Source organism: Panthera tigris, chromosome F2 (assembly GCF_018350195.1).
Source record: "Panthera tigris isolate Pti1 chromosome F2, P.tigris_Pti1_mat1.1, whole genome shotgun sequence".
Taxonomy (NCBI): Eukaryota; Metazoa; Chordata; class Mammalia; order Carnivora; family Felidae; genus Panthera; species Panthera tigris.
In genome coordinates this window covers 21,518,141-21,544,447 of record NC_056676.1, presented here as the reverse complement: position 1 = coordinate 21,544,447, position 26,307 = coordinate 21,518,141, and the positions used below count along the sequence as shown (strand labels likewise).

At 38.3% G+C, this 26,307-nt stretch overlaps 1 protein-coding gene across 1 annotated transcript in view; it reads left to right on the top strand.

The window, feature by feature from the left end:
- Positions 1–2,453: 2,453 nt before the first annotated feature.
- Positions 2,454–26,307, top strand: part of EYA1 (EYA transcriptional coactivator and phosphatase 1) — a 169,644-nt gene continuing 145,790 nt past the window's right edge. The window contains exons 1-3 of the mRNA XM_007084782.3: positions 2,454–2,468; positions 7,508–7,557; positions 9,092–9,219. Coding sequence (XP_007084844.1) covers positions 9,096–9,219 — 124 coding nt within the window. The 5' untranslated portion in view covers positions 2,454–2,468; positions 7,508–7,557; positions 9,092–9,095. The remainder of the gene's footprint in view (positions 2,469–7,507; positions 7,558–9,091; positions 9,220–26,307) is intronic.

The window sequence follows — 26,307 nt, the reverse complement described above, 5'->3', positions numbered from 1 at the left end:
GTTTGTGTCTTCTGGATTTGCAAATATAATCTCCCATGGATCAGAAAACTAATATTTTACCCTTTTACATCTAGAATAACTTTTCAACTATGGGAAGCAGGGGTACAATAGCTGAATGTAAAGTTTCAAACAAGGTTGAATTCTCCAACCAGCACCTCAGATTTTTATTTGATGAACCTTAGAAATAAATATGATCGCAAAAGCAGTTACTATGTGGGTGCTTGACATCATAGATAGAATTAATGTAACATTACATTTTATTTCACAGCACTAGAAACCTCCATCATGTGCTGTGTTTTATTTTCTGCATCTATACTTTAGTATATTGAGTAACTGACACTTCTGGTTTGAGAAAAGTGCTGTAGGTGTAATGTAATTCTATTTCTGCTGCATATATGAGCAGATCCAATAGCCATGAACTGCTTTTTGACCTAGCTTCCCAAATATGGCAGACGACTAGCCCATGGTTCCTTGCTGGCACCACACAAAATGAAATCCTAGGTGAGTTTGCAGTTTAAGCTGCCTCTTAGGTTTGACAAAGCGTTCCTTTCTGAGGAATTTCGATTGGCATCCTTTCAGGGGGCAGTAAGGGAGACAGTCCATACTGAATTTTGTTCCTTAGAAGCTTTTTGTTGTGGTTGCATCAGAATGGTGCTTTCGTGTACAAATTAGCAAAGGTAAGACCGTATCTGTTTTATTAGTTGATGATCTGGAAATGTATCATGAAATCATTCAAGAATTTGCTGTGATTTTAAAAATGTTCTTTCATACCAAAGCAAGAAACTTTTAAAAGAGGTGCTTTTTACTGTTAATAAAAGACCAAATACGCAGAAGAGTATTTATTATCGGTGATGACAAAACAGTTTTAAAGAAAATCCAGTGGGTATAAAGATTTTACTTTAGAGTACAGAATTGGTTATGATGCGTGAGTAGTACCAAAATAAACATTTGTATTTGAACTATGGTAGAGAGCTGGGGGGGGGTGGGGGGGTGGGGAGGAAAAGACAAAAATATAGAATAGGCACATAAGTGATACCTCCTTTAAATATCTGAAATCAATGTAACGGTTATCACCGATCTAATAACTGAAGTCCTTTATTTGTCTAAAACACGAAAGGAAGTAAATATCTTAAACTGAAGTTGCAATTTAGTCATAATAGTGGAGAGCTCAACTCTCCAGATAAGTGTTGCGGATTATCATGCATAGATTCTGAGTTTAGTTAGAATTTTTTAAAAGAACAAAATGTAAAGAAAGAGTTCTAGATGAAATCAATCTTTTCCCAAAAATGATTTTCAAATATCAACACCGAAATATTATCAGGTTCATATCCCCCCCCCCCCCCTCCATTGCTCACGTAACCCTTGTCCCTCTTAGAAATCACTGCAGAATCATCATTCAGGCTTTCATTGTTAAACTGATAATAGCTTACACGTTTGCTTGTTTTCTCCCTCTACGTGCTTAATATATAAGTTGCCATTCTAATTCTTTTTTCTAAATTTTCCCAGACCCGTTAGTTGTTGCACTGGGCGGGGGGGGGGGGGGGGGATTGCAAAGTATTGATTCCCCAAGTTTCAGGGCCTGAAAAAAGTTTTGGAAAAGTATAAAAGATAACGTGTAACTACTCCCCAAAGCTCGTAATTGGTAGCTGCTGGAGCAGGAGATGTGTGTCGACAGTGTCTCCGAGAACTTATTCTCACACAGCTGTTTATTCAGATAGCGTGGGGCGCGTTCATTTACATAATAAATTTTTTTTTTTTTTTTTAAAGCAGCAAGGTTGAGTCAGACGGAGCAGTGCTCCTCTCAATTGTTGCATTTAAACCAATAAGGTTAGAACAAGAGAATAGCTGTGGTTTGCGTTGCAAAAACAAAAAAAAAAAGCCCCGAGGCTCCACGGGCAGACCTACAAGGCTGCGCAAACAAATCGAGGGATGAGATTCTGCCGTTTCTTTGTCTAGGGTTCTCAGATGCTATCTGCCGCCGCTGTTTGGTGGGGAAAGAGCGCAGGGCTCACAGCGGCTCCTAAACAGATCGGTGGGAGCTGATGGCTCCGAGTTTGGGGCGAGGTAGAAACTCTCCAGTGCCACTTCCGACTTTAAGCCTTCCTGTTGCCGTCCACTGTGGCGGTTTTCTTGCTGGGGAAAGCGTTCTCGCTCAGTCGCTCGGCAGCCCGAGCCTGCAGCAGCGGCCAGGCGGCCGTCCCCGCGGCCGGGCTTTCCCCTGCAGAGGCGCCCCGCTTCCAGCAGCGCGGGGCTCCGCCGGGAGCGCCTAAAAGCCCGCACGGGTCCTTCCCCGGGAGCAAACCTACCCAAGGAATGGAGGTCTGCTAAACCAGAACGTTCGAAGGAGCACGTTAAAAACTGGTGGACGCAGCAGATGTAAGCGCTGTAAGTACAAGCTGACGGTTTGAAAAATTGTAGGGACTGACAACAGCTGTCCTGTGGGCAAAGCCCAAGATACCAGGAGCGCCGTGAGTAATTGTTTGGATTTGTTTTAAACTAAAAACATGAGGGCACGGGCAAGATTATGACAGTTTGGACCTGGGGTTTTATGAGCCACAGGGTTCCATCACAAAAGTAGAATTCTTAACCCCCCTGTTAGCTCCGCGACTGGCATCATTAAGAGACAATTACAAATTAATTGTTAGCAATTACTGTGGTTGTGATCTATGGAAATAGAGTACACGGCTGTATTCTTGCAGGGAGATTACTTCATTATCTCTCCTGAATTGCTGCACAAACCTCAAATATTCTTGAGCGATATGGAACAAAGCGATAAATACCTATGCGTAATCTCCATTGCAACACAGATAACTTTTTCTCCACACCTTAGGTCGATATGAGAAAATGAGGGAAGAATTCACATTTTGAAAGCACAACAGATAACAAAAATAAATTGAGACCACTTTTTAAGGAAGGAAATCCTTTCGCTTCAATAAACAAATTTCCCCCACGTTATATGAAACAGGCTCGTCTTCTAAAGGTGAAATAATAAACATTTGCTAAATTAATATACTTTTCGCTTATTGACACTTTAGATGACTGGAATGGACCTTGAAACTTAAAAGAAGATTCTTCAACTTTTGAATTACCATTTAAAGTATTTGTCATTCAAAATCACTATATTGCTAATGACTCATGGGCTTATATTTCTTGGGAGGAGTTTTTGAACACATTTAAGTCTAGCTTTTGCAAGAATTCAATAAATTCAGACCTGCCATTGAATTTAGACAAGTGTTTTCATGTTGCATTTCTTAAAAAGACAAGGGTACAAAAAGTTGGTGGTTAAGCACAAAGTGTAGTTTTATAGAGTTGGGATTGTGTTTTGTTTTGTTTATGCGTCTTTCAAAGTAGCTTTTATTTTAGGCTTCTGTGAGTGTTTTCGCCCACCATTTGGGGTTTGAGCACATGCATACATGAATAGTCCTGCATTATCAAATATTTGATATTTGACTTTCTTGCTTGCTTGAGTTCTCCTAAGGCCCAGAGTGTTCAGTAAATGAACAAACAGCCATGGGTTTTCAATCCTGAAAATTCTTCGTGGTGACAGACAGAGAAGCCTGATTGAGCCACTGTTCAGTTTTAGAGTGCAAAAGGAAGTCAGCTGCTATGTGAGTTTTGTACACATGATAAATGATTTTCTCAAAAGAAAATTTCCATTTGAATGTGAAAATTCCTATTATAAGAATACACTGGGAAGAGGAAAAAAAAAGACTTGCAGTGAGAATAAAACCCTCTCTTCCATTTAATCAGATAGCAAAGGCATTTCATTCAACATTTTCAATGAGTGCTCATTTTGAAATCAATCTTTTAAAACTATGGTGGCATCAGTGTCATTTAAACACTTGTTTTTGTTTTCACGGGGACTCGATGTTGTCATTTTCTTCAAACGAGGTATGTCAAAGAGGAATACAGCCTACTACATTAAGTTCAGTAACAACATTGGAGCATTCATTTTATGGAGTCTTTGATAAAGAAGGAAATAAGTGTTAACATTTAAAAGACATCTTCGTCTTCTAGGAGTTCATTTTGATTTTACGTTTAGATTTTTATCACAGCATTGACACCGGAGTTAGAAATATTGATGGAGGGAGATTTTACCAAGAATATACTCTGATGAAAAAGCAGATCTATGCCTAAGTCTCCTTCTTATAAAATACATTCTGATTAGAAAATTGCCATTGTCTTTCAAATTTGGGAGTACTCAGGTTGATCTGGGGGGGGGGCAGGGGGGCGGGTGGGCAAAAGCAGCCTGCCTGCCAAGTCTATTTATTTAGATAAGTTCAGTACTTTCACTTTGAAAATGTCTTTTTAGTTTTGGGGGGAAAAAAAGTTTTAAATTATAGCCATTTTATAAAAATTGCTTCTAGCAAGCAAAAAAGCCTATGGAAAACCCATAATTGAGACAAGTACCTACATTTTATTTGCTCTGTGCTGCTGAGATTTAGAACCCCTTTCCATTTACAGTTTACTTTTCATAGAACATTATTAACTTTTTGGCTTCATACATGATCTTCTGTCAGATGCTTTTGATTTGTAATTTAGCAAAGTATAATAAACAGTGCAAAAGTCATGAATTTTGCTCTGCGTCCTGAGCTCTGTGGTAGGGAAAATGTGATAAAATGTGTACCTTAAGTCTTGTTTGATGATCTCTCAAAGCAAGTTTGCCTTCTGGAAATAATTTCTGGGGTTGAAGAGCATGGTATTAACAGATTTAATGTGGCTATTCAATGGATTGGCGAAGTACTATGTGAGGTTTAACAAAATGAGAGAGACAAATTGAACATCAACAAAAGTTACATCTGTGAAGAATTATAAATTTAATTAGAAAAAAGGCAAACTTAAAAGACCTCATTAACTAATCAGAAGTCAAAGTTACTAGTTTAGGATTCTTGAATTTAAATTCTACGACGTTCTGCTATCTTTTTTCCTCTTTGTATTTCTGCAACTCTCAGTATGTATGCTGCTGTGGGTATTCTATACAAAGAGTTTTAAAAAGCATTAAAGTGAAGTGACTTCATTGTAATATAAGATGACTCTTTGTAATGGTAGGGGAAATATTTTTGTACTCATAGGAACATTTGAATTAAAAATACCAGATTAGAAGAAGACAAGAAACGTATTAAGTTTATGGATATGAAGCAGAAAATATGAGCTTACTGAATGCCTAACAGCATTTTCCTGAAAACCATGAAATAATTTTTTTTTTCTCTTTTGAGTGGAAATCTGCCTAATGAATGATTTTTGAAACACACTATGCTCTTGGACCTTGAAAACACAGAAACTTCCAGCGATATTGTCAAACATAAGCGAAAATCAACACCAATCAGAAATAGGTGTTCTTTTTAGATAAGTCATTATAAGAGCATGTTTCCTTACTGGCCTGTAATCTTGTACTACACATAAAAAACTAAAAGCATGTGAAGTGTAGCATTTTGTAAACTGTAACTAATTTTGCTCACATCTGTGTCTAATTGTTGTCTGCATTCGCATTCTTGAGAGTAGATTTATTTTTCCTGGACCACGATGTGGATTCAGCTGACCAGCCTAAGTGAGGATTAGTTGTTTTAAAGTTATTTTGATTAAAGAGTCATTTTTAAATACAGTAACACACAACACATGGTTTAAATAATCCTTGAGACACAAAAGAATATATCTGAAGTATACTTAATGAAATGAAGATCATGGATATGGGCTTTCAAAAATTGTAGTATATGAAAGTACAGTAGAGACTGAGTCAGGGCAGCATTAAAAAAAAGTGCAAATGCATTTTTTTTTCAGTGAGAAAACGTGGTAGAAAAATTCTTATGTTGAAGTGCATTTTTAAGTTTGACTTTGCAATTTAATGATAGGTTCAACCACAAATATAAGGATAATCAAACTTTCAAAGTATACAATGAAACCAAAATTATATTTCCAGGATTATACTATCTAGCCAATGTTAAAATAGGAATGTATTTTAACATTTAACAGAAAGTGTGTTTTACATACTCTTTCCCACAATTAGGCCAAGAGAGTTCTTAAAACTAAGCTAGTTCTCACCTATAATTTATTCCAGGTGTATAAAAGCAGGGGGAAAAAAAGGAAAAAAATTTATCCTCGTAGATTACTGCAGTTTCTAGAGGAAAACATTTAATCTTACGTGAGAACGTTAACAAAAATTGCAGCCGCCTGCTATCACAAAATGATATATCTGCAGGAATTGAAATTAAATTTTCACTTACTACTCAGGCGTCTGTTAATGATTTTCATCCTGCATGTATTCTAGAAACACATACCTAGAAATTTCACATAATGTTACACCAAGGGATCTAGACTTCAACAGTGCACTCTTCGTGCCAAAAAGGTAGAATTCCTCAATTTCATAAATCATAATTAGAAAATAACAGGACTCAATGGCAGAAATTTGCTTGGATCACTTTAATGCCATTTGAGATGCTTCAGTTCTCATCTTTGTTCTGTAGCCCTAATTGATGTCAGTTCAGGTTGAATGAAAATGCACATCAAAGATTTGGAATTCGGAGTCATTTTAAGTGTTTTCCAGAATGCTCTCTACTGCGAGGCGTTAGTCTGAGCTTGTAAACCAGCAGCCCACCCTCACCTGAGCTTATCACCTGCTGGCAGTTTGCGCTGCCTCTGGAGGAAGAGCAGTAGCTGGCAGAGCCTGCCTGTGAGCCTAAGTTAGTCGGTTCATCTGGAGACAAAAGGCACCAAAATGCTGGCTCCCTGGGACATTGAACTGATGATTAAGCTCTCTATTCTCTTGGTTGAAACGACAGAAAATTAAACGGAAAGCTGACTGCTTTTTCTGTTTTAGCAGGCGATGGTGCATAAGCAGTCACTGAATTTCAAATTTGCATGAGTACATGAGCACACGTCACTCAGTGATGTGATTTTGGGGTATGAAAACTTGCCTTTGCCATTTAGAGTGACATTTTTCGGCATTGCCTGAAAGTTGCCCAGAAGCTGTTTCAGTAAATGCTACATGACGAATAGTAAATATAGGAGAAACCACCATGGTAAGGAGGAGAAACTGTCAGGAGTCAGGGGTGGGCGGGAACTCTGTTTCAGCTGGTGATAGCAGAGAATGGACGATCTTCCGAGGGTGCTGGAGGGTTAATTCTTGAACTGCTGTGAAACACACTCATTTTGCTAATAGCTATTTTTCTCCAAAGCACCTTTTCCAAGCTGCCTGGGCAAGGCTGCTTTGCATGTTGATTGGGGGAGGGGTAATCCCGTTTGCAGCTGTCATAGGCCAGTGATGAATCACTATCCCGTCATTTGGCTGCCTTCCCCCTTGACAAGGGGAGGAGGAGGGGAGACCTGCAGGAGGAAACAACAGTGGAGACCTCAACTTCAAGACAATATGCCTTTCACTGCTGCAGTATCCTCCTTTTTCTCTTTCGGTTAAAAGAGAGCATTGTCGTTCTCAGCCATGTGCTCTGTATAATTAAGAGCTGACACTGAAGCAGAGTAACAACAGCTTCTAATTTCTTACCCCCGATCACAGGTGCAAACATCTCAAACCAGTTCAGATGTTGCTGTTTCCTCAAGTTGCAGGTAAGGATATTTGACATTTTTAGAGATTACCTTTCTGTGACCCATATCTATTTTTGTCTAGTATTTCTTAATTATTTCTATTAATAGCAACAGCCTCTGTTGGAAATTACTTAACAATTTGTGTGTGTGCGCGCTTGTAAAAAAATTTTAAGTATGTAGAAAGGGAATAGGAGCCTGGGTTTGAAAATGATTATGGGCTATAGTTTCTGGTGTTAGGTAAACTGTGAATGTGTAATGTGAATTAGGAGAGAAAAGTTGGATTGTAAGCCATTTCTAGTTTGATTTAGAAGATTGGGGAAGTAAAAACTCACTTTAGAAGTTACAGGGTTCATATTAAGCTGCTTTAAAAACTATTTACAGTCATTCTAAATGCAACCTCTAAAGTAAAATAACTAGCTTTTATTAACCTGGTAGGGGGAGGAACACTCTTCACTTCAATGGAACATTAACACCCCTCTCCTTTTTTTTTTTTTTTAAGAAAAATACATAGGTTTAAAATAAAGTGAATGGGCCTTAGATTTTTTTAAAAAAAATTGGCTGTCAGAAAACAGAAGGGTATCTAGGTGTGGTTTTAGTCGCTTTAAATAAGCCCCCCTCCTCTCTATGAAGAGAATATTAAATATACGCGGATAGCTCTGCAATTGTGAACGTGAGTGGCGGCTTTACCATCATTTTATAAAATCAACTACTGAGTCTAAGAACTTGGGGGCAGGGGGGGAGTATTTAACCTTTTATATGGTAAAAATGCAAAAGTGCAGCATTGAGGTAGAATTGTTATTTCCCTGAAAATAAGTGACAGCTGAGGTATTCCAAGCGCTAATGCTCCCAGGGACTCACTGTATGTTGGCCTTATCCCTTTTCAATTGGGCACGCTGTATGTAATCCACAAAGCAAACAAGTGAGCCGACATCATAATGTTTTAATGCTGCATTTGTTTCAAGGGAAACAGAGGAACAATTAAGCAGTTTGCCAGAGTAAACACATGCATCAGGACTATCTCTTTCCCTGTCACTGCACTACGGGCCTCAAGTGTTTTATTTGGTTTGGAGACCCATTAAATTACAATTGGGTGGTAAATTATAAGGGAGTACTGGTGCTAATTTATGAAACAGATTCCATAGACAGTGACGCTTCGTCCTTTTATACCTGTTTACATATTTGTCTTTTACAGAAATAACGCCTCTGTTTTTTCAATTTAAAAAGAAAAGCATGACTGCATTTTTTTTTCTTTGGAAATTAAACTTGACGTAATGGTCTCACTGTGATTTGATGAGCTGTGTAAGAAAAAAAGATTTTTCAAAGCGCCATGTGAATATTTGGTTAGCTAGGTAAGGCCAAGGACACCTTTGAGCACCACATGTTGGGAGAGCATGACTGAAGGTAAAATGTAAGGTGAACTGTTTGGAGTCTAAGAAAACAGATAACAATGGGACTTTTGTGTGAATGTGTTTCAAAGGTGTCAAGTCGTTAGCGCATTAAATACTAGTGTTATGAATTTGGTACATCTGTCACACGGAAGGCTTCTTGTCTTTAGGTCTATGGAAATGCAGGATCTAACCAGCCCGCATAGCCGTCTGAGTGGTAGTAGTGAATCCCCCAGTGGTCCCAAACTCGATAACTCTCATAGAGATAGTAATCCCATGACTCCCAATGGCACCGAAGGTGAGTGTCTGCCTTCTCGCTATTTGCTTTGCACCTTGTTTCTTCGTCCGCGTATATACTTTGTTATATACAAGGGGGTTATGATTTCGGTTGTCAAACCCATGAAACTACTGTTCTAGTTCCCATTTGGGTCGTTTGACTTGTGAATCAGTGTTCATCCTTCAGTTAGGAGCTGCACAGTACTAAATTATTGTAACATTAACAGACTGGTTCTATTTGGCATAAATGGACACACACGTATATGGATGGGTGCATAACGTTTTTAACCTTTGAGTGTTTTTTAAGCTTCTTGTTGATGACTCTTCAGAGTATAGTATTTGCATTGTTCTCTGAGCAATGAGAATTTGCAATTACTTCCTTTCCCTTTTGATACTAAATATAACAAAATGGGTTTCAATGTAACATTGGACTGGATTGTTTCTAAATACCGGTAAAATTGTGTGCCTGATGTTCTTGTGTCTCTGACCATTGAGATATAAGCAAATAACAAAACAAAACAAAAAGCACCCTTGTTTACAAATATACAACCTTATTTGGGAGCTACATGAAATTTATTGTCTTCAGGATTAGATAGTATACCTGAATAGTTGTGTTACAATTATTTTGTAAATTAATACATATTAATATTTATGTAAATTTTATGTAAACACCTACTTTAGTCCATAGATTCCTCAGTCTAAACAAGTAAGTAAAGCTATCCGTGTGCATTGTGAGCTGTTCTGCACATTTATTTAGGTATTATGTATAATTTTAAAACTGTAACATATGCAAGTATGTGTTACATATTGTATTTATTTCTACTTTAGCCTGTTGAAAAATTGCTGCTTCACACACGATATTTTTGCTTATTCCTTACTAAGCCTCAGGACCTTAATGAACTTACAGCATAAGTTTCACTAGAAGTTCAGTGAATTATCCATGTTAGAATTCCATCCATCCATAAACAACACCCTTAACCATCATTTCCCAATCGCCATGGTGATCTTTTATCACAGTTCTTAAAAATAAACAAAACTAAATGCCATATAATTGTTTGTTTGGTGCAGTATTCCAGCACGTATTGGTGAAGCCTTTTAAAACTAGGAATGTTAGGACATTTCTGATCCTAGAAAACATATAAAGAATTGATTCTGATATTAGATACCTTCATTTCTATACCGACAGTGGTGATTTTTAATGTGTAAATAGTCTGTATTTTGCTTTTTGAGTAAATACGTTTGTTACCAGCGTTGCTGAAAAATGGTCACTGTCAAAAGTAGAAACTCTGCTGATCGAGCAAAAAATAAATAAATAAAGAAAAGAAACCTCTGAATGAAGTTGGCTCTTCACCTCAAACTCTTCCCATTTTGACAGGCAATCAAAAAGACACTGAAATTATTTTTAGGAAAGCAATTCTGGTATTGAAGTAGGTTTCGTAGAGCAAATAAAAAAAAATTCCTTTTTTCTCTCCTTTGGGATTTGGCTTCAGGTGGAAGTGTGACTGCCACACAGTGTAGGTTGGGCGTGTGCAGTCTGAGTGTAGGTCCTTCGGGTGGGGGGCCCCAGGCCGGTGTCCTCGTGCAGGTGGCTACTGACAGGAGAGTCAGAGGGGCCACAGGTGCAAACCTTAAATAGTCCTCATCACTGAGAAGTCCAAATAAGACCATCATTTAGAGTAACTTAAAAATAAAGAAGACTATGTCTAATCATTTTTGCTGAATAGAATTTACTAATACGTATCGGTTGGAGTAATTATGAAATAATGCATAGTGGTAGTTCACATACGTATAGACAAATGAGGTGGGGGTGAGGCATTTTCATTTTGTCATCATTTACTGGCAGATTGTCTCCTACAAAATAAGAACCATGTAATACTGAAACAGTCTGTGATGGGGACCGCCCCCTAGGAAGGCTTTGTGTGAATGACGTGTGGTTTGTTTTTTAAGGACATGTGGAGTGGTTATATCTTTCTAACAGTTTGTTTACCTTTAATAGCTTGATATCAGGTCCATATTCAGGAATATGTGTCTTCTACCATTTTTGCATAAATGGTTCAAAAGAGTACGATATTGTAGGTAATTGTGGAATCTGCTGAGGCAATCTGGCAAATACTTCGAAATTACTACTTATCCAGAAAAATTCTTAATGATCTTATGTTTTAGAAATGAATTTTTTAGACCTATTTCAGACAAAGGCAGTTATGCCTTTCGTTTTGTTTTCAGGGATCTTACCTGGGTTTACTTTGTAACGGCTATGGTAGTTAAAGTGGAGTTAGAAGGTACCAATATAAAATAAATTCTCCAAAGAATAAAGGGAATTTTCATCATTCTGCTTGGAGATCCAGTTTTATTTTCATATATAGTTTGGAAATACGGTTCTAGACTTGCTTTATGATCCATGTTGCATGCCTGTTTAGATGCAGACTCTATCAGAAAGTTCTGAGTTAAGTTTGTGACTCAGTTCATCAAGCTGCTTATGCGTTCTGTAACGCATTTGTTTCCTTACCCCCAGTCACCGCTAGAGGAGTGAAGGTTAAAATTAGTGAGCTCCTAGTGTCTGGCAAGCTTCCCTGGGATATAATCCTTATAGACTTTCCTAGTCCTTCTTTGAAAGTCTTCTTTCGAAACTAGTACTGTTTACCAATGAATTAGAAGAACGAAAAACAAGAAATTCATTTAAATGTAAGAGAGCATTTAAAGTATCAATCATCTCCCCTAACTCCATGACAAATATTTTTAGCTCTATATGCCATGATTTATATTTAAGTGACTTCACTGCAACTGAGTTGAAGCTATTCTCCTTAATGAGGTCAACAAAACTTCCATTGAGTTGACCCAGTTGTTGGCTTTGCCCACGTTTATATAGGTTGTCTTCTCAGAGCCATTTTTTACTTCCTGCCCCCACTTGTCCCTATAATGAGGCTAAGAAAACATGAAAATCTCCTGTATCAAAAACCATAACTTCATCTGAAGAACAAACAAGAAGGGAAGGGAATGGAGAGGCCGAGATATTAAGTTTCTTCTTAAGTCGGCTGCCAAATTATCATAAGACTCAATGTTTGTAGGTTCTGTACTCACAGGCTAGTGCCTATTTTCATGGTTCATCTAAGGGATAAAGACAGACAGACACTGAGCTATAGCCTCAGATACTGGGCTTTTTTATTCCCCAGATGAAATGTTCTTCAGTTAGGATGGTTGTTTACTGTTTCATGCTTCCAAAGTTTCAACTATTCGTATTTTACATTCTATTCCAACCTCTCTGTGAATCGTTACCGTGGTTAACTGTTGGTTTCTCACAGTTTATAAACCTTGGAGATGGAAAGCCTAGATAGGTAAAAAAACAAAACAGCATAAATGAATGCCTGAGTTGCACTGAAAAAAAAAAAAACAAACCAGAAGTGATATGTTTCCAAATGAAGTAATAAATATTTTAGTTACTCTTAAACAATTACAATTTGATTTGGAGGAGACTCATGGATAGTTATGAAAACTATGAGCAACTGTGGCTTTCTTTTAACTGTTTGGCCTATTTTGGGGGGTGGGGGGCAGTTAGTTTTCCAAGACAGGATTGAAGAGAAATTTCTTATTAGATTGTAACAGCATAATTTTTAAGACCTAGGCTTCTTGCTGGTGGTGCTCGCATTAGATCTATATTAAAGCACCGAATCTGAGCGGATTCCTAATGTGTGGATATATGTCAAGCCTGTTGACGTCTGTGTTGTATAAGCGTGCAAAGTTGTTGGGAAACCTTCCTTTGGAAGGATTCAGGGCCGTAGCAGTAAAAGGAGTTTTATTTACGTACCCAATTAAGGCCTTGTTTGCAAAGCAGTGATTCTTTCCATCTTTGTTTTTTCTCGTTGTCTTATTTCCATGGGAGCCTAAGATTGGTCGGTTCATATATTGCTAGTTTGAGTGTTTATTTTTGCTTGTCTGGGGAGGAAGAGTGGGGAAGGGCAAAAAAGAAGCGTGAGCGAGTGGAACTGAGAGCTCTAATTCTGAGTTTTTGCTATTGTGAATTCAGATTCAAAGTCAAAAAGAAGCTTAAACTTGTCTTAAAGCAGATGAATTTGCCTTTAAGTGACATAACACCAGATGCGGTTGAAATCTTCACTACAAACAGGGTTTCAGGAATTCTGATGGTAATTCAAATAGTAATTTTGAATTGGTATATCAGATTCCCAAGGTGATAAGAGATACAATCTTGAATTAGGTGGCTAAATTTTCTGCATTTTAAAAATGTATTTAATTGTGTATTGCATATTTTAGGATGATAGCTTAATTCAATTTTGTATTACCAGGAGCTATTTTAATGTTTTATCATTTCTACAAAGCTCAGAACACCAACAAATGATCTGAATTTGTTTTTCTCGCTGCAATTTGAATTTAGTGAAACATAGTTATATGCAACTGGAATATTTTTAAGAAATCTTATTTATAAGAAATATGTAAGCTGGAGCGAATGTGTATAAAATTATGGTTTGAGGCTGCATTTTAAAGGCCTCATTTGTATATTTGTGGTCAAATATTCTGTTGTCAATAGAAACATGGTAATCTAATTTTATTATTGTTTACATTCTGCACGTGACTTACTTTCTGCAAGATTAAGGGACATTGTGAGTAAAAGGATTTCTAAATGACATTTTTAAAGTTTGCCTGTAGCCACATAATTGGTCTCTTATAAATTGTTCACAAGGAAAAGCCATGAAAGGATGAACAAAATAATTTTAGGATTTAGTATTTGCCTATATTGTGTCCGAGAAGAGTTTTCACATGCCTGTTACTAATTAATAATGATAATGGCTAATGTTTATAAAGAACTTAATGTTAGTCTTTATGCTGACCATTCTCCATGATTTGTTTCATTAATCTTCAGAAAATTCCTGACATCCCAGTGTGATGGTTAAGACGCTGGGTTTGACTCCCAGCTCCACGATTACTAGCAGGGTTAGCTTCTGTTGGGCTCAGTCTCCTCGACTGTAAAATGGGAATCAGAGCAGAAAGCTCACTCAGGCTTGCTTTGAGGATGATAAGTAAAACCTGGGGCACACTTGGAACTTCCTAAGTACTCTGTATTTATTAACTTCTGTACCATATCTAGACTTGTATGGTACTATTACTGTTTCACATACAACAAAACAGAGCGTTACAAACTTCAGTGCCAAGTTTAAAGGCACAGGGCTTATAATTGGTACCACTAATAGCTGACCTAGTATTTGAATCCAGTTCTGAGTTCAGAGCTTGGGTTTTAAAATCTCTGTATTAGTCTGTGGAAAGAATACATGATTCCCATCCCCGGCCAGTGTCTTTTCTGACACCTTTGTACTAAACACTGGTGCCTTCCCCTTCCACATGGATGCCTTCTCAACTGGAGAACACCATTCCCTAGCAAACAGTGGAGCTGTAAAACGGCCTATGGCAGAGGCTTTGATGACGAAAGGACTTCATTATGAGGCCATGTCCCCAGGGCAGTTATATTCTGGTCTTTAAGTTCTTGTGTGCGTGAGTGTAGGAGATTTCTTCTTGGTGCCACGCGTGCAAAGCATATTGCATCAATAGGTTAAGTTTTAGGGGATTGTCTCTTACTAGTTTTCAAAGCTTTAGACTTAATTATAATTCCATCAGCCGTCTCTCTCTGTTGGCTTCCCTGGGATCAAACAGAGATGGGAAGTCCTCTCTGCTTTTCATTACAATAGTCATTATTATATGCACATTTGGATTGGAGCAGTATTACTGTGAAATCTAAAAAGCGGTCACAGTTTTGCTACTGCTCAGAGTAACCATTTTCTACCTCAGAAAATATTCTTAAGTGGATGGTAAATTTGGTCACATTTCTCTTAGAGAACCAGGCTGTGTTAACTAAGCAAAGCTCAAAGAAGCAGCTTAAGTGGCATTTGCAGTGGTTACGGAAGCCAGGATATGGGAGCACGGGTGCTATGTTCTAGGAGCAGCAAGTAGCTGTTCAGGCGGTGTGGCCGGGGGAGAGAGGTTGACGGGGTATAAGAGGCGAAGTCACAGGATAAAGGGGTGGCATGTGTAGGGCCTTGCCCATTGGCAGATGTACTATCGCTCATAAATAGCTTTGGTAGGAAGAATAGGAACTCCAACGCTTATTGCCTGAAACTGTGCTCAGAGTACAGAATCAGGCTTCTTGATAAACGGACTCTATGTATATAGTATTCTCTTCTTCCCCAATACCTCACAGTTCAAGAGAATCCGAGTTCTATGACATCTCTTCTCTAGCTGGGCCAGAAGTTAGGTAGCATCAGCAATCTGTACCTCCCTTAGAACATCCTATCTTCTGGGAGAAATTCCTGGTTCCCTCCAGGGAGATTGTGTGAACCTTTAGTGAGTCCTAGTATTTAGGCTAATTCTGAATTCTTCACTCATGGATTCCTTGCTTTAAGTGATTCCTAATTTCTTTTGATGGCCAAAGATGCCTTGGGGGTGAGCTGTATATAGATAACGTGATGGGTCTATGTGTGCCCACTTTGCTTACTTGGAGTAAAGTCTAAGAGTGACTCATTTTCCTCTTTTTGGCTCCAAGGGTACAATATAATAGGAAAAAAGACAATTACAAATTTTCCGATTTTATTTTGGGTAGGCAAAAACATCTGACACATAGCTGTCTTCAGTGACTGCTGAATAATCAAGGACTTAGGCTGAGGATTTATGTAAAGTTTTAGGACCCCTCTTGTAAGTAAAAGGTTGTTGTTACGTTTATGGTAATTTGTTGGTTTTGTAGATTTTTTTAGTTTCATTTCATGCCTGAGACATCTCATTATACTGAAAAAAGGTGGATGAACTCTAGCAAACACATTCTAAGCTGATTTATTTATGTACTCCCTTTAAGGCCAATTGGAAACGTTATTTTTCTATGAAATGAATCAAAATCTAAAATGCTTACCTGTTTTATCATTGCATTGATTACTGATCAAGGGAATTGTGAGTGGAAACAATACTTTTTTAACAAAATGAGGACTATGAAATGAATTGCCTAAGTTCTTACTGTTTCTTAAGCATATCAAGAAATAGCATACCTGATTTTATCTGCAAAAGAGTTAACTTTTATGTACCTAATTTCAAAGAGTTTAAATAGCACAGTACTGTGCTGGAGAAGAGAATCAAAGACACGTCAGACCGATCTCAAAGCTCACATCCTTCACGCTCTGAAACATGGGCTCCCTGATAGCCAAATAACTTGGTCCTTACTGACATAATTTATCTGCCCTAAGAAATTTTATGTTACCCTGTCTAAGTGGATGAGTCATTGAAGGAAATACATCGGTTTATATGTATGTTTCACTTAGTAGAGTCTCTAGGTTCCTTAAAGGCAAGGATAAACCTGTTCACTACTGTGTTCTCGGCATCTAGCAGAAGGCTTGGCTGTGATTAAGCAGTCAACACATATTTGTTGAATGAATGCCCCGTATGACTAAGCAGATAATGCAGGAGAGTGATTATAAGAGACAAGAGTCACTCATTTTATTTAAAGGCATTAATAGATTCAATAAGTATCTAAAGCCTCGTTTTCAAAGTTTGAAAATGATGATTTCACAGACCAATTTATATAGTAATTATACAGGCCATCCATTCAGAGAACATCCACAGTCAACATTGCTGCTGATTTTTAATTTGATCTGTAGTAACTGACTTGCATTTGACCTGTACTAATTAATTAATTTATTAATGACAACTGCTCTTGGACTTCATAGTATTAAGCAATGATGAAGCAACTTCCCCATAGTCCAAGAAACACATGAATTATATAAAGATCAGACAGTTAGTACACTTAGATTTAGTATCTTTACAAGATGGTAAGGTGTCATGATTGGAGGTGAACATTTTATTTTTTTAATTAAAAAAAATTTTAATGTTTATTTTTGAGAGAGAAAGAGAGAGCACAAGGAAAGGGCAGAGAGAGAGGGAGACACAGAATCCAAAGCAGACTGCAGGCTCTGAGCTGTCAGCATGGAGCCTGATGCAGGCCTCGAACTCCCGAACTGAGAGATCATGACCTGAGCCAAAGTTGGACGCTTAACTGACTGAGCCACCTAGGTTCCCCATAGGAGGTGAACGTTTTAAAAGTGAGGAAAATTCTGGGGTGCCTGGTGGCTCAGTCAGTTAAGTTTCTGACTTTGGCTCAGGTTGCAATTTCACAGTTGGTGAGTTTGAGCCCCATATCGGGCTTTGCTTGCAGAAGACAGTGCAGAGCCTCCTTGGGATTCTCTCCCCACCCCACCCCACCCCTGCTTGCATGTGTTCTCTCTCTCTCTGTCTCAAAATAAATTTTAAAACTTAAATGTGAAGAAAACTTGCAAGGACAAGGATATATACATACTGCAGTGAAAAGTCTCTATGTATGTATATATGAAATAAGAATATATATCACACTGTATATCCACCATTACATCATTCATTCAAGAAAGATTTCATGATTTGTGTCTAGAAATTTACCAGATATCATCTTGCCAAGGAGAAGTTTACAGTCTGCTGGATTTGCAGACCTATAATCAGATGACCCCTATACTTTATCACTAGGGCTATATTCTGCAGAGAGGTGGGGTCCTAATTATGACTGGGGTGATCGAGGATGGTTTATGCACACAGGTAGTACTTAAACGGAGTCTTGAAGAAGAGGTGGAAAAACACTGGGTGACAAGCCAGGAAGGAAGAAAGAGCATGGATTGTTCAGCTGTAGCAAAGACATCCCTAGTCCCAGGGGTGGGGTGTGTGTGTGTGTGTGTGTGTGTGTGTGTGTGTGTGTGTGTGTGTGTGTATGTGTGTGTGTTTAGAGAGGGACATGCACGCAGTGCGTGCCATGGGGCTAAGACAGTAATCACCCAAAGCAGAGGAGGAAGAGCCTTACGTCTGAGGTTCAGGAGTTTGAATTCAATCCTGTGGGAGCTGGATGATTTGGAGGCTCATGAACAGGAGCGTGATATGATTGAGTCTATGCTTCAGAAATGCATCGAATGGTATCTTGAAACTGTATTCAAGGGATGGTGGATGGTGAGAAAAAATTCTGGGTGAAAAGCTAGGAGGACCTTTTTGTCTGAAATAATGTACTTATTTATATGCTATTATTTCAGTTCAAATTTACATCTAATGCTTGCCTTAAGTGGAGAATGCATAATATTAAAAGTATTGAAAAGCAGTATTGCATGGTGGTGAGAACGTGGGTTTTGCAGTCAGACTAACTCTGGCCAAAGAAAAAATTCACCGTTTTGCTATTTACTAACCATGTAACATGGGTTTTGAGAGGCAGCAGAGCAGGGGTTTGAGAGAGGGCTCCGAAGCCTTGTTGTCAGCTCTGCCACTCACCAGCTAGCTAAGTGTGATGCTGAATAGTTACTGAACCGCTCTGTGCCTCTGCTTCCTCGTGGATAGTAATAGTACCTGATTGGGGCGCCTGGGTCGCTCAGTTGGTTAGGCATCCGATTCTTGATTTTGGCTCGGGTCAATGATCTCATGGTCTGTGTGATCGAGCCCCACATTTGGCTGTGCCCTGAGAGCGTGGAGCCTGCTTGGGATATTCCCTCCCTCCCTCCCTCTCTCCCTCCCTCCCTCCCTCTCTCCCTCCCTCCCTCCCTCCCTCTCTCCCTCCCTCCCTCCCTCCCTCTCTCCCTCTCTCCCTCCCTCCCTCCCTCCCTCCCTCTCTCCCTCCCTCCCTCCCTCCCTCCCTCTCTCCCTCTCTCCCTCTCTCCCCCTCCCCCCCCTTCGTTTCTCTGCCCCTCCCCCGCTCTTGTGGGCATGCACCATCTTTCAAAATAAAGATGAATAAACTTAAAAAAATAATAGTATGTACCTGTAGGTCTGCAAGGATGGTTAAATTAATCGGTGAAGCACTTAGAACACAATGTGACTCCTAGGAAGTGCTTAATATTTACTGGTTATTATTATTACCATCATCCTCATTATCATCTGTGATCTCTGAACCTCTGCTTTGTAAAATGGAGATTGTAGTTTTATCATGGTATTATGGCAATGTCTACTTAAATTACTAAGCATAGTCACTAGCATCTACCACATGTATTCAAACACTAGCAGCTATTATTAAATAATTATAAATGTTCCATTAAAAAAAAACTCTACTGGGACTGGCTACTGGGTCTCCGTGGGTGGGAGAGGATATTTTCTCCTCTTCTGATGTCCCTCACATTATCCAATGGCTGTTTCAGGTACTCTGAGTACCTGGGTTACCTAATAAGTACTTGCTCAGTTAATACGTAATAAAGGTAGGGTTTATGTCTGAGTATCCCTGCAAATGGGTGAAGAATGGGAAAATATAGGGGAAAAAACATAATCTGAGATGTAAATTTGGTAGGTTGATTACATTTTAGGCAAGTAAACCATTTTTCCAGATTGATATGATTGAGGTTCTGAGTCCTAGCCAGCTCATCTGCTTCCAATCTTCATACACTAGTTTATTTTACCATCCGCTAATTTGCAACATACACTGATACACTTTTATTCAATGCCCTGGCATTCTGGGACTTTTCCTATGGCTGTGCTGTTTTTGCTGATTGTTCAGATTTCCAGCAGAGCGATGATTAAGGATGATCAAGGCCTAATTAGAAAATGTTTGACTTTGTACTTTGCAAAGATTTCGTGAAAGCTATGGTAAGTCAAAGAAATTTGAAACTACTTGTGTGACCTTGGGCTAGTTGCACAAACACCTTGAACCTGCAGTTTCCTCACCTTTGAAAGGTGATGATTATAATATTTCCGAAAGTTGCCATGAGGAGCAAAGGAGGCATTGCTTGTAAAGTACTTAGCACAATGTGTGACCTATAGTAGGTACTCCATAAACATCAATTTCTATTTAAAGTCTTCCTTTTTTGTTCTGAAACTCTACTGAAATATTGCCTAGGTCATTAATTGAGAATTCTTAATTGAGAATCTACTGAAATATTGCCTAGGTCATTAATTGAGAATTCTTAATTGAGAATCTACTGAAATATTGCCTAGGTCATTAATTGAGAATTCTTAACTGAGAATCTACTGAAATATTGCCTAGGTCATTAATTGAGAATTCTTAACATAAGGGCAGTCTTTTTGTACTGTTGTGCCATGCTCCATCAGTATAACACACTAAAAATAGATCCCACTTAGGAATCTGAATGTAGGGATTTGTTAAAAGTCATTAAATGACACGTTTCAGGTCTGTGTACTTCATTATATATAAATGTTAGTTAACAGAAAGAAGAACCAGAAACAAATACGAATTCTAGCTAATGGTGTGAATGGTGAAGTATTGAGGAGAAATAGATGGTATAAGCAACTTATTTTAAAAGCACATGAAAAATAAGATGGTTTTATGAGAAATAGGTATGGAATAGTAAATATAGTAATATGTGAATTATGGGATTTAAGCGGTTGGTTTATGGCTGTTCACTATGTACTTCTTTTAACTTTTCTAGATGTATGAAAAATGTTATAATAAAACATTCGTGAAAGAAGTGAGCCTACAATACTTAGGAAGGAAACATTTATTTATTTATTTATTTTTCATAAAGAGCTATTCCAGATTCTAACAGAAATACAAAGAAGTAAACAATACTACTGCTGACTTAAGGAGTTCACAATGTAGGTGGAGGAGATAAGACTTTTTGAAAACTTAGCCCAAACTAAAAGGTCCTAATATGTCAATTGGATTATGAAGCTGAGAATTTTCCATGTGTGACTTAGCCATCTCCAGGAGTTCTAGAGCTCGTACTGAGGTCAGCAAATTCTTTTGTGCCAAAAGCATTGTCTGTAAGATGAGGAAATTAACAGGCCACGTATATAGTTAATTCTTTTCACACGGGACCTTCTATTTATTAAAATGCACATTTTCAGGTCTGAAATTTCACAGTGGGTTTTTGTCATTATGCACTTGCTCAATCAACAGATTAAAAATAGACTGTCATTCGTGTTCTGAAATACTTTGGTGTTAGAAAGAGGGCTTCATTCTCAAGAAGGTTAGAAGCCACTGATCCAAACAAAAGTGCTCTCAGAGTTTGGAAAAAAGAGCTCTTCAGCTTGCTGAGGTCTGGCCAGGCTTCAAGAAGGAGATGGAATCTGAGCTGAGTGTTGGGAAATGGGTAGAATTTGAATAGGTTGAGAAGAGATGGAATGCATTCTAAATGAGGGACCAATCTGAACAAAGGTAGGATAGTTTGGGAGACCGTGAGGAGACCAGTTTAGCTGAAGAAGGAATTGATCGTAGATAAGGTTGGAAGGATCAGCTGGAGACAAACTGTGGAAGACTCTGAATACTAGACTGAGGAATTTGGACTTCATCCTGGAGCCAGTAGAGAAGCCACAGAATATTTTGAGCAAGGGATTGATATGGTGAAAGTGTTTTAGGTACTAATCTGACAGCAATTTCAAGGATAGATTGGAATGGGGGAGAGATGAACAGTAGTCCGGAGGCTCATGCAGTCTGCCCAGATTTTGTGTGTCAGGAATCTGAGCCTGGGTGGCAAGAATGAGAGTTTCAGGAAGGGAAAGTGAAGTTTCAGGAGACCTCTCAAAGGAGCCGCCCTCCTCTACCATGTGGCATTTCTTTTACTAAAAAGAGCCAGTGGGTCTAGACCTCTACAGAAGCCGTTGCACAGTGCTGCTTCAATATGGTACACATGTCACACTTGCTGTGAATAACAAGTTTTCAAATTGACTAACATTTCTTATTGGCCATGTATACAGTCAAATGCTAAGTTTAGTCTATGGGTGTTGATTTGACTTTCCTGAGGTTGTATAAGGTATGATATTTTGAAAACCTAATACTTTTTCTATTTTCTACCCTCTTTTAGGCAAAAGAGGATGGCCCTAGCTTTAAAATTTTGGTGATCACCAGATGCCAGACTATAGAACCAATAGTCACACCTAAAGGCACACCTCATTTTCCCAATGGGAACTAACTAAAGGCAAAAGCACTTGTTTCGTGGACATATACGTTGTTAGGTAAAGAACAAATAGTTAAATGGCTACTTACAATATTTAATTTATTAACTCAATTCTGTGTCTTTGAAGTGTCCTATAAAATCTATAAATTTTCAAATATTACTATTTCCCACTTTCATATTTCATGCGGTAATTTTATTCACTCTCTTCACATAGGCCTTTGGTATCTGGTATCCCTTACTGCCATCTTTTTCAGTCATTTGACCTAGTTTCCAAAGACCTACGTGTCCACTTCTGCCTCATGGTTTGAGTAAGCATACTCATTAAATCTGTGAGTGATACAGCCATTGAATCCAAACGATACCTGAACATTATGGTGGCTGTGTATTTATTTTGTCCCACGAGCTTATATTTGTTATCTGTACAGCATAGTCTTGTGCAGTGTAGCTTTTAAAAGAGTTCTTTTAAGGCCTATTTATAGCAATAGCTAAGATTTGCCTTTGGGTGGATATGCCCCATGCATTATTGTTAATTTATCGCTCTTTCGAAGGATCCAGGCAGGGTCCTCTTTTAATATACAAAAATTCCAATGGTTGATACTATTTTATGTTAGTGTGTCTTCTCCAAAGAGTACTTCGTTCAAAATAACTTAATGACGTGCATCCTGCAACTGAGAGGCTTTATAAGCACCTGCACATAAGTTGATTGAGTGATAATTTGGGAGGAATAAAATGTCTCCTTATGTTTGAGCATATATAGTATAAATTGCCCTATGCAATGTGTCTAGTAGTATGAAGCCAGTTGTAAGTCAGTTGTACATTTTTACCTTTATTTATTCCCTCAATGAATATTGAGTTCCAACTATGTGTCACACATTGTATCAAGTTCTGTAGAGCTACAAAAATATGTAGTTCTTACCGTAAAGACATTTATAATATATTAAAATGGATAAGACTGAAACGTAAAATGAGGTAGAATAGGATGTATTTTCTGAAGGAGGTATAAATTCCCATTTAGTAGCTCATGGAAAAGAAAAATCAGTCCAGAGTAGTAGGTCAGGCAAGACTTCACAAAGCAGACAGGACTTTGGTTCAACCTTTAAGGAATTGTGTAATTTAGTCAGATGGAAGTTTTATAGAATGTTTAATGTTGGAGAGAAAGACATTAGCAAAACCATGGGTTTGAGGATGCGTTAAGGATCTCAGTAGGCCAGTTTGGTATAAATGTTGAATATATACAGTCCTGTGATTCATGACCTGTAAAATGGGATAATGGTGTCACACAGAAAAGTTAGGACAATTAGATGTAACCATGTATTTTATAATACTTTTATATTCTTGTAAGTTAGTATTTGTTAAATAGAGAAGTAAAGCCAAAAAAAGGAAACAGCTTGGTGTTAGAGTGTAGGGGGGTGGGGCTTAAAAACATGAGAAGGGAATGTAACTTAATAGCTTAATTCAGGAGAACATGGAGAGCTAAAGACCTCAGAGCAAGGAGTGACTCCCTCAAATCTAAGCTATGGAGAGATCAGTATCTCTGCTTAGAGTAGAAAGAGCAGGGGCTGAAAGGCCAATTATCAACTTTTACAGGAGAATAGATATAAGATAATTAGGATAGTGGCTGTGAAATTAGCAAGATGATTGGGAAAGATTATAGAGTGGTGGCAATTATAGATGCGGCAATAGGGTGCAAAGTGAAGGGATCTGGGAGAAACTGGGGTGAAAAGGAAACTTTCATTCTAGATGACATGACCATTACAGAGGGACAAAATGAATATTTTATGTTGGAGTAGGTTGAGTTTCACCCTGATCCAGATGAGGGTGTTCTGTAATTGGGATGTGGTTCCCATGAAAAAGATGTGCAGGTAGATAGATATTTGGGAGTCATGTACATGAAGATGATTTTTTTTTTTAAATGTGTGGCAAGGAAAGGCTAGAGAAATAGGTAAGAATGGCATAGAATTATAAAACCACAGAGCAGGCAAAGGGAAGAAGATCCAGAGAACAAGAGAGATACGAAGGGGAAATGGGGGAATGTTGCATGTTGTATTGGTCAATGAAAAAAAAAAAAAGAGGAAAGCCCATTCTGTGAAAGAATTAAGGAAAATCAGAATTGGGAATAGTTTGACCTGGGCAATTAAAAAAGTCCTTTTAGTAAAATAACAGCTATAAAGAAAGGGATGATGGAAAGGACTAAGGACAGAGTAGATGATCCAGATGATCTACTCATCCAGAGTAGATGATCCAGGCAAATTTGTAGGAAACTTGGTGCTGAGAAAAGGGAGAGAAGTCTCATGGTTGGGAAAAGCCTTTTAAAAATTAAGGGAAACGCTTTTTTATTATAGCAGACACATCATGTTATATGAGTTTCAGGTGTACAACATAGGAATTCGACAAGTCTCTACATTATGCTGTGCTCACCACAAGTGTAGCTGGCATCTGTGACTGTACAACACTATTAAAATACCAGTGATTATATTCCCTGTGCTGTACTTTTTATTCCCCTGACTTATGTATTCCACAACCGGAAGCCTTTATTTCCTACTCCCCTTCATCCATTTTGTGCATTTCCTTACTCCCTTCCCCTCTGGCAACCAGCAGTTTGTTCTCTGCACTTATGGGTCTGTTTCTGCTTTGTGTTTTTGTTTCTTCTTGTTTTTTTAGATTCCACATGTGAATGAAACCATATGGTATTTGTCTTTCTCTGACTGACTTATTTCACTTAGCATGATACCCTCTGGGTCCATCCATGTTGTCCCAAAGCAAGATCTCGTATTTTTTTTTATGAGTAAGTAATACACACACACACACACACACACACACACACACACACACGTATATACACATACATGTATATATACACACATATTTATACATATATGCAGTTTTGATATGTGTGTATATATATATATATATACACACATAATGTATATATGCATGTATGTATAACACATAACACATCTTCTTTATCCATTCATCTATCCATGGACACATGGGTTGCTTCCATATCTTGGCTGTTACAAATAATGCTTCAATAAACATAAGGGTGCCCTATGTTTCCTGTTTTTGCTTTCTTTGGGTAAATACCCAGATGTGGAATTACTGGATCATATGGTATTTCTATTTTTAATTTTTTGAGGAACTCTCATACTGTTTTCCACAGTGGCTGCACTAATTTAGATTCATACCAACATTGCACGAGGGTTCCCTTTTCCCATATCCTCGCCAACACTTGTTATTTGTCTTTCTGATTCTAGCCGTTCAGACAGGTGTAAGGTGATATCTCAGACTTGTCTGTCTTTGTTGGTAGAAGAGAAGTAGCCTCCTGAGATGGAATTATTGAGGATTCTGGGAGATCGCATAATGGAGTTTTGTGGCAAAGACAGTATGGAAGTGGCAGTAAGAATAAAAATGTAAAAGGTTAAATCCTACTACAGGAAAGGAAACCTCCACTGAGATTAACCAGTAGGAATCAGAGATGTTGCAGGAAGACCACGGAAAGATTGAATGTAGCTTTAACATGCTTTATCAAATAGTTGGTTAGGGCATGTACTGAAGAGGATGGGGCATGAGGTGAGGATTGGAGGCTTGAGGTAGGTAGAAAAGACTCCATAGGAACTATTTCGGGCACAATAAATGGAAAAGGGATGGTCAAGAAAAAGGATGAGTCAAAGAACATGGAAGGCATACATGTTAGCAAATTTGGTCAGCGGGCAAATTGTGGCCTCCTCATCCATGCTCCACAATCCAGAATAGCAGTTGAAGAATGAAAAATAAGGACTTGCCAAAGCGAGGATTAAAGCCTGGCGAAAAAGATGCTTGGTACGAGATAACACCGGACTCTAAGGTAGCAGCTCTTGGTTCCAGACCGGGCTGGTGAAGTTGGAAAGACATGACATTCTCATGAGCAAGTCTAGTACCAGTGCACAAATGAAAAAGGTAGTAATGATCCATAAAAATTAATGCAAAGTACCTGGTTTAAAGTAGGGGCTGAAAGTATATTTGCCACCATCATCAGTAGTAGCTCCAAATGCCTTTCTCCTGGGAATACTACCAGGGAGCTATCTCAAATGAAGACTGTTAAAAGCACCAGCTTTGGAATTATCAGCTGAATTTCAATCTAGCTTTGTTATTAACAGTATGAAAAGTTATTCAACTTCTGTGTACCTCAACTTCCTCATCTGTTAAGTGGGGGATAACATACTCAGGAGAGGGTAAAAAAAAAA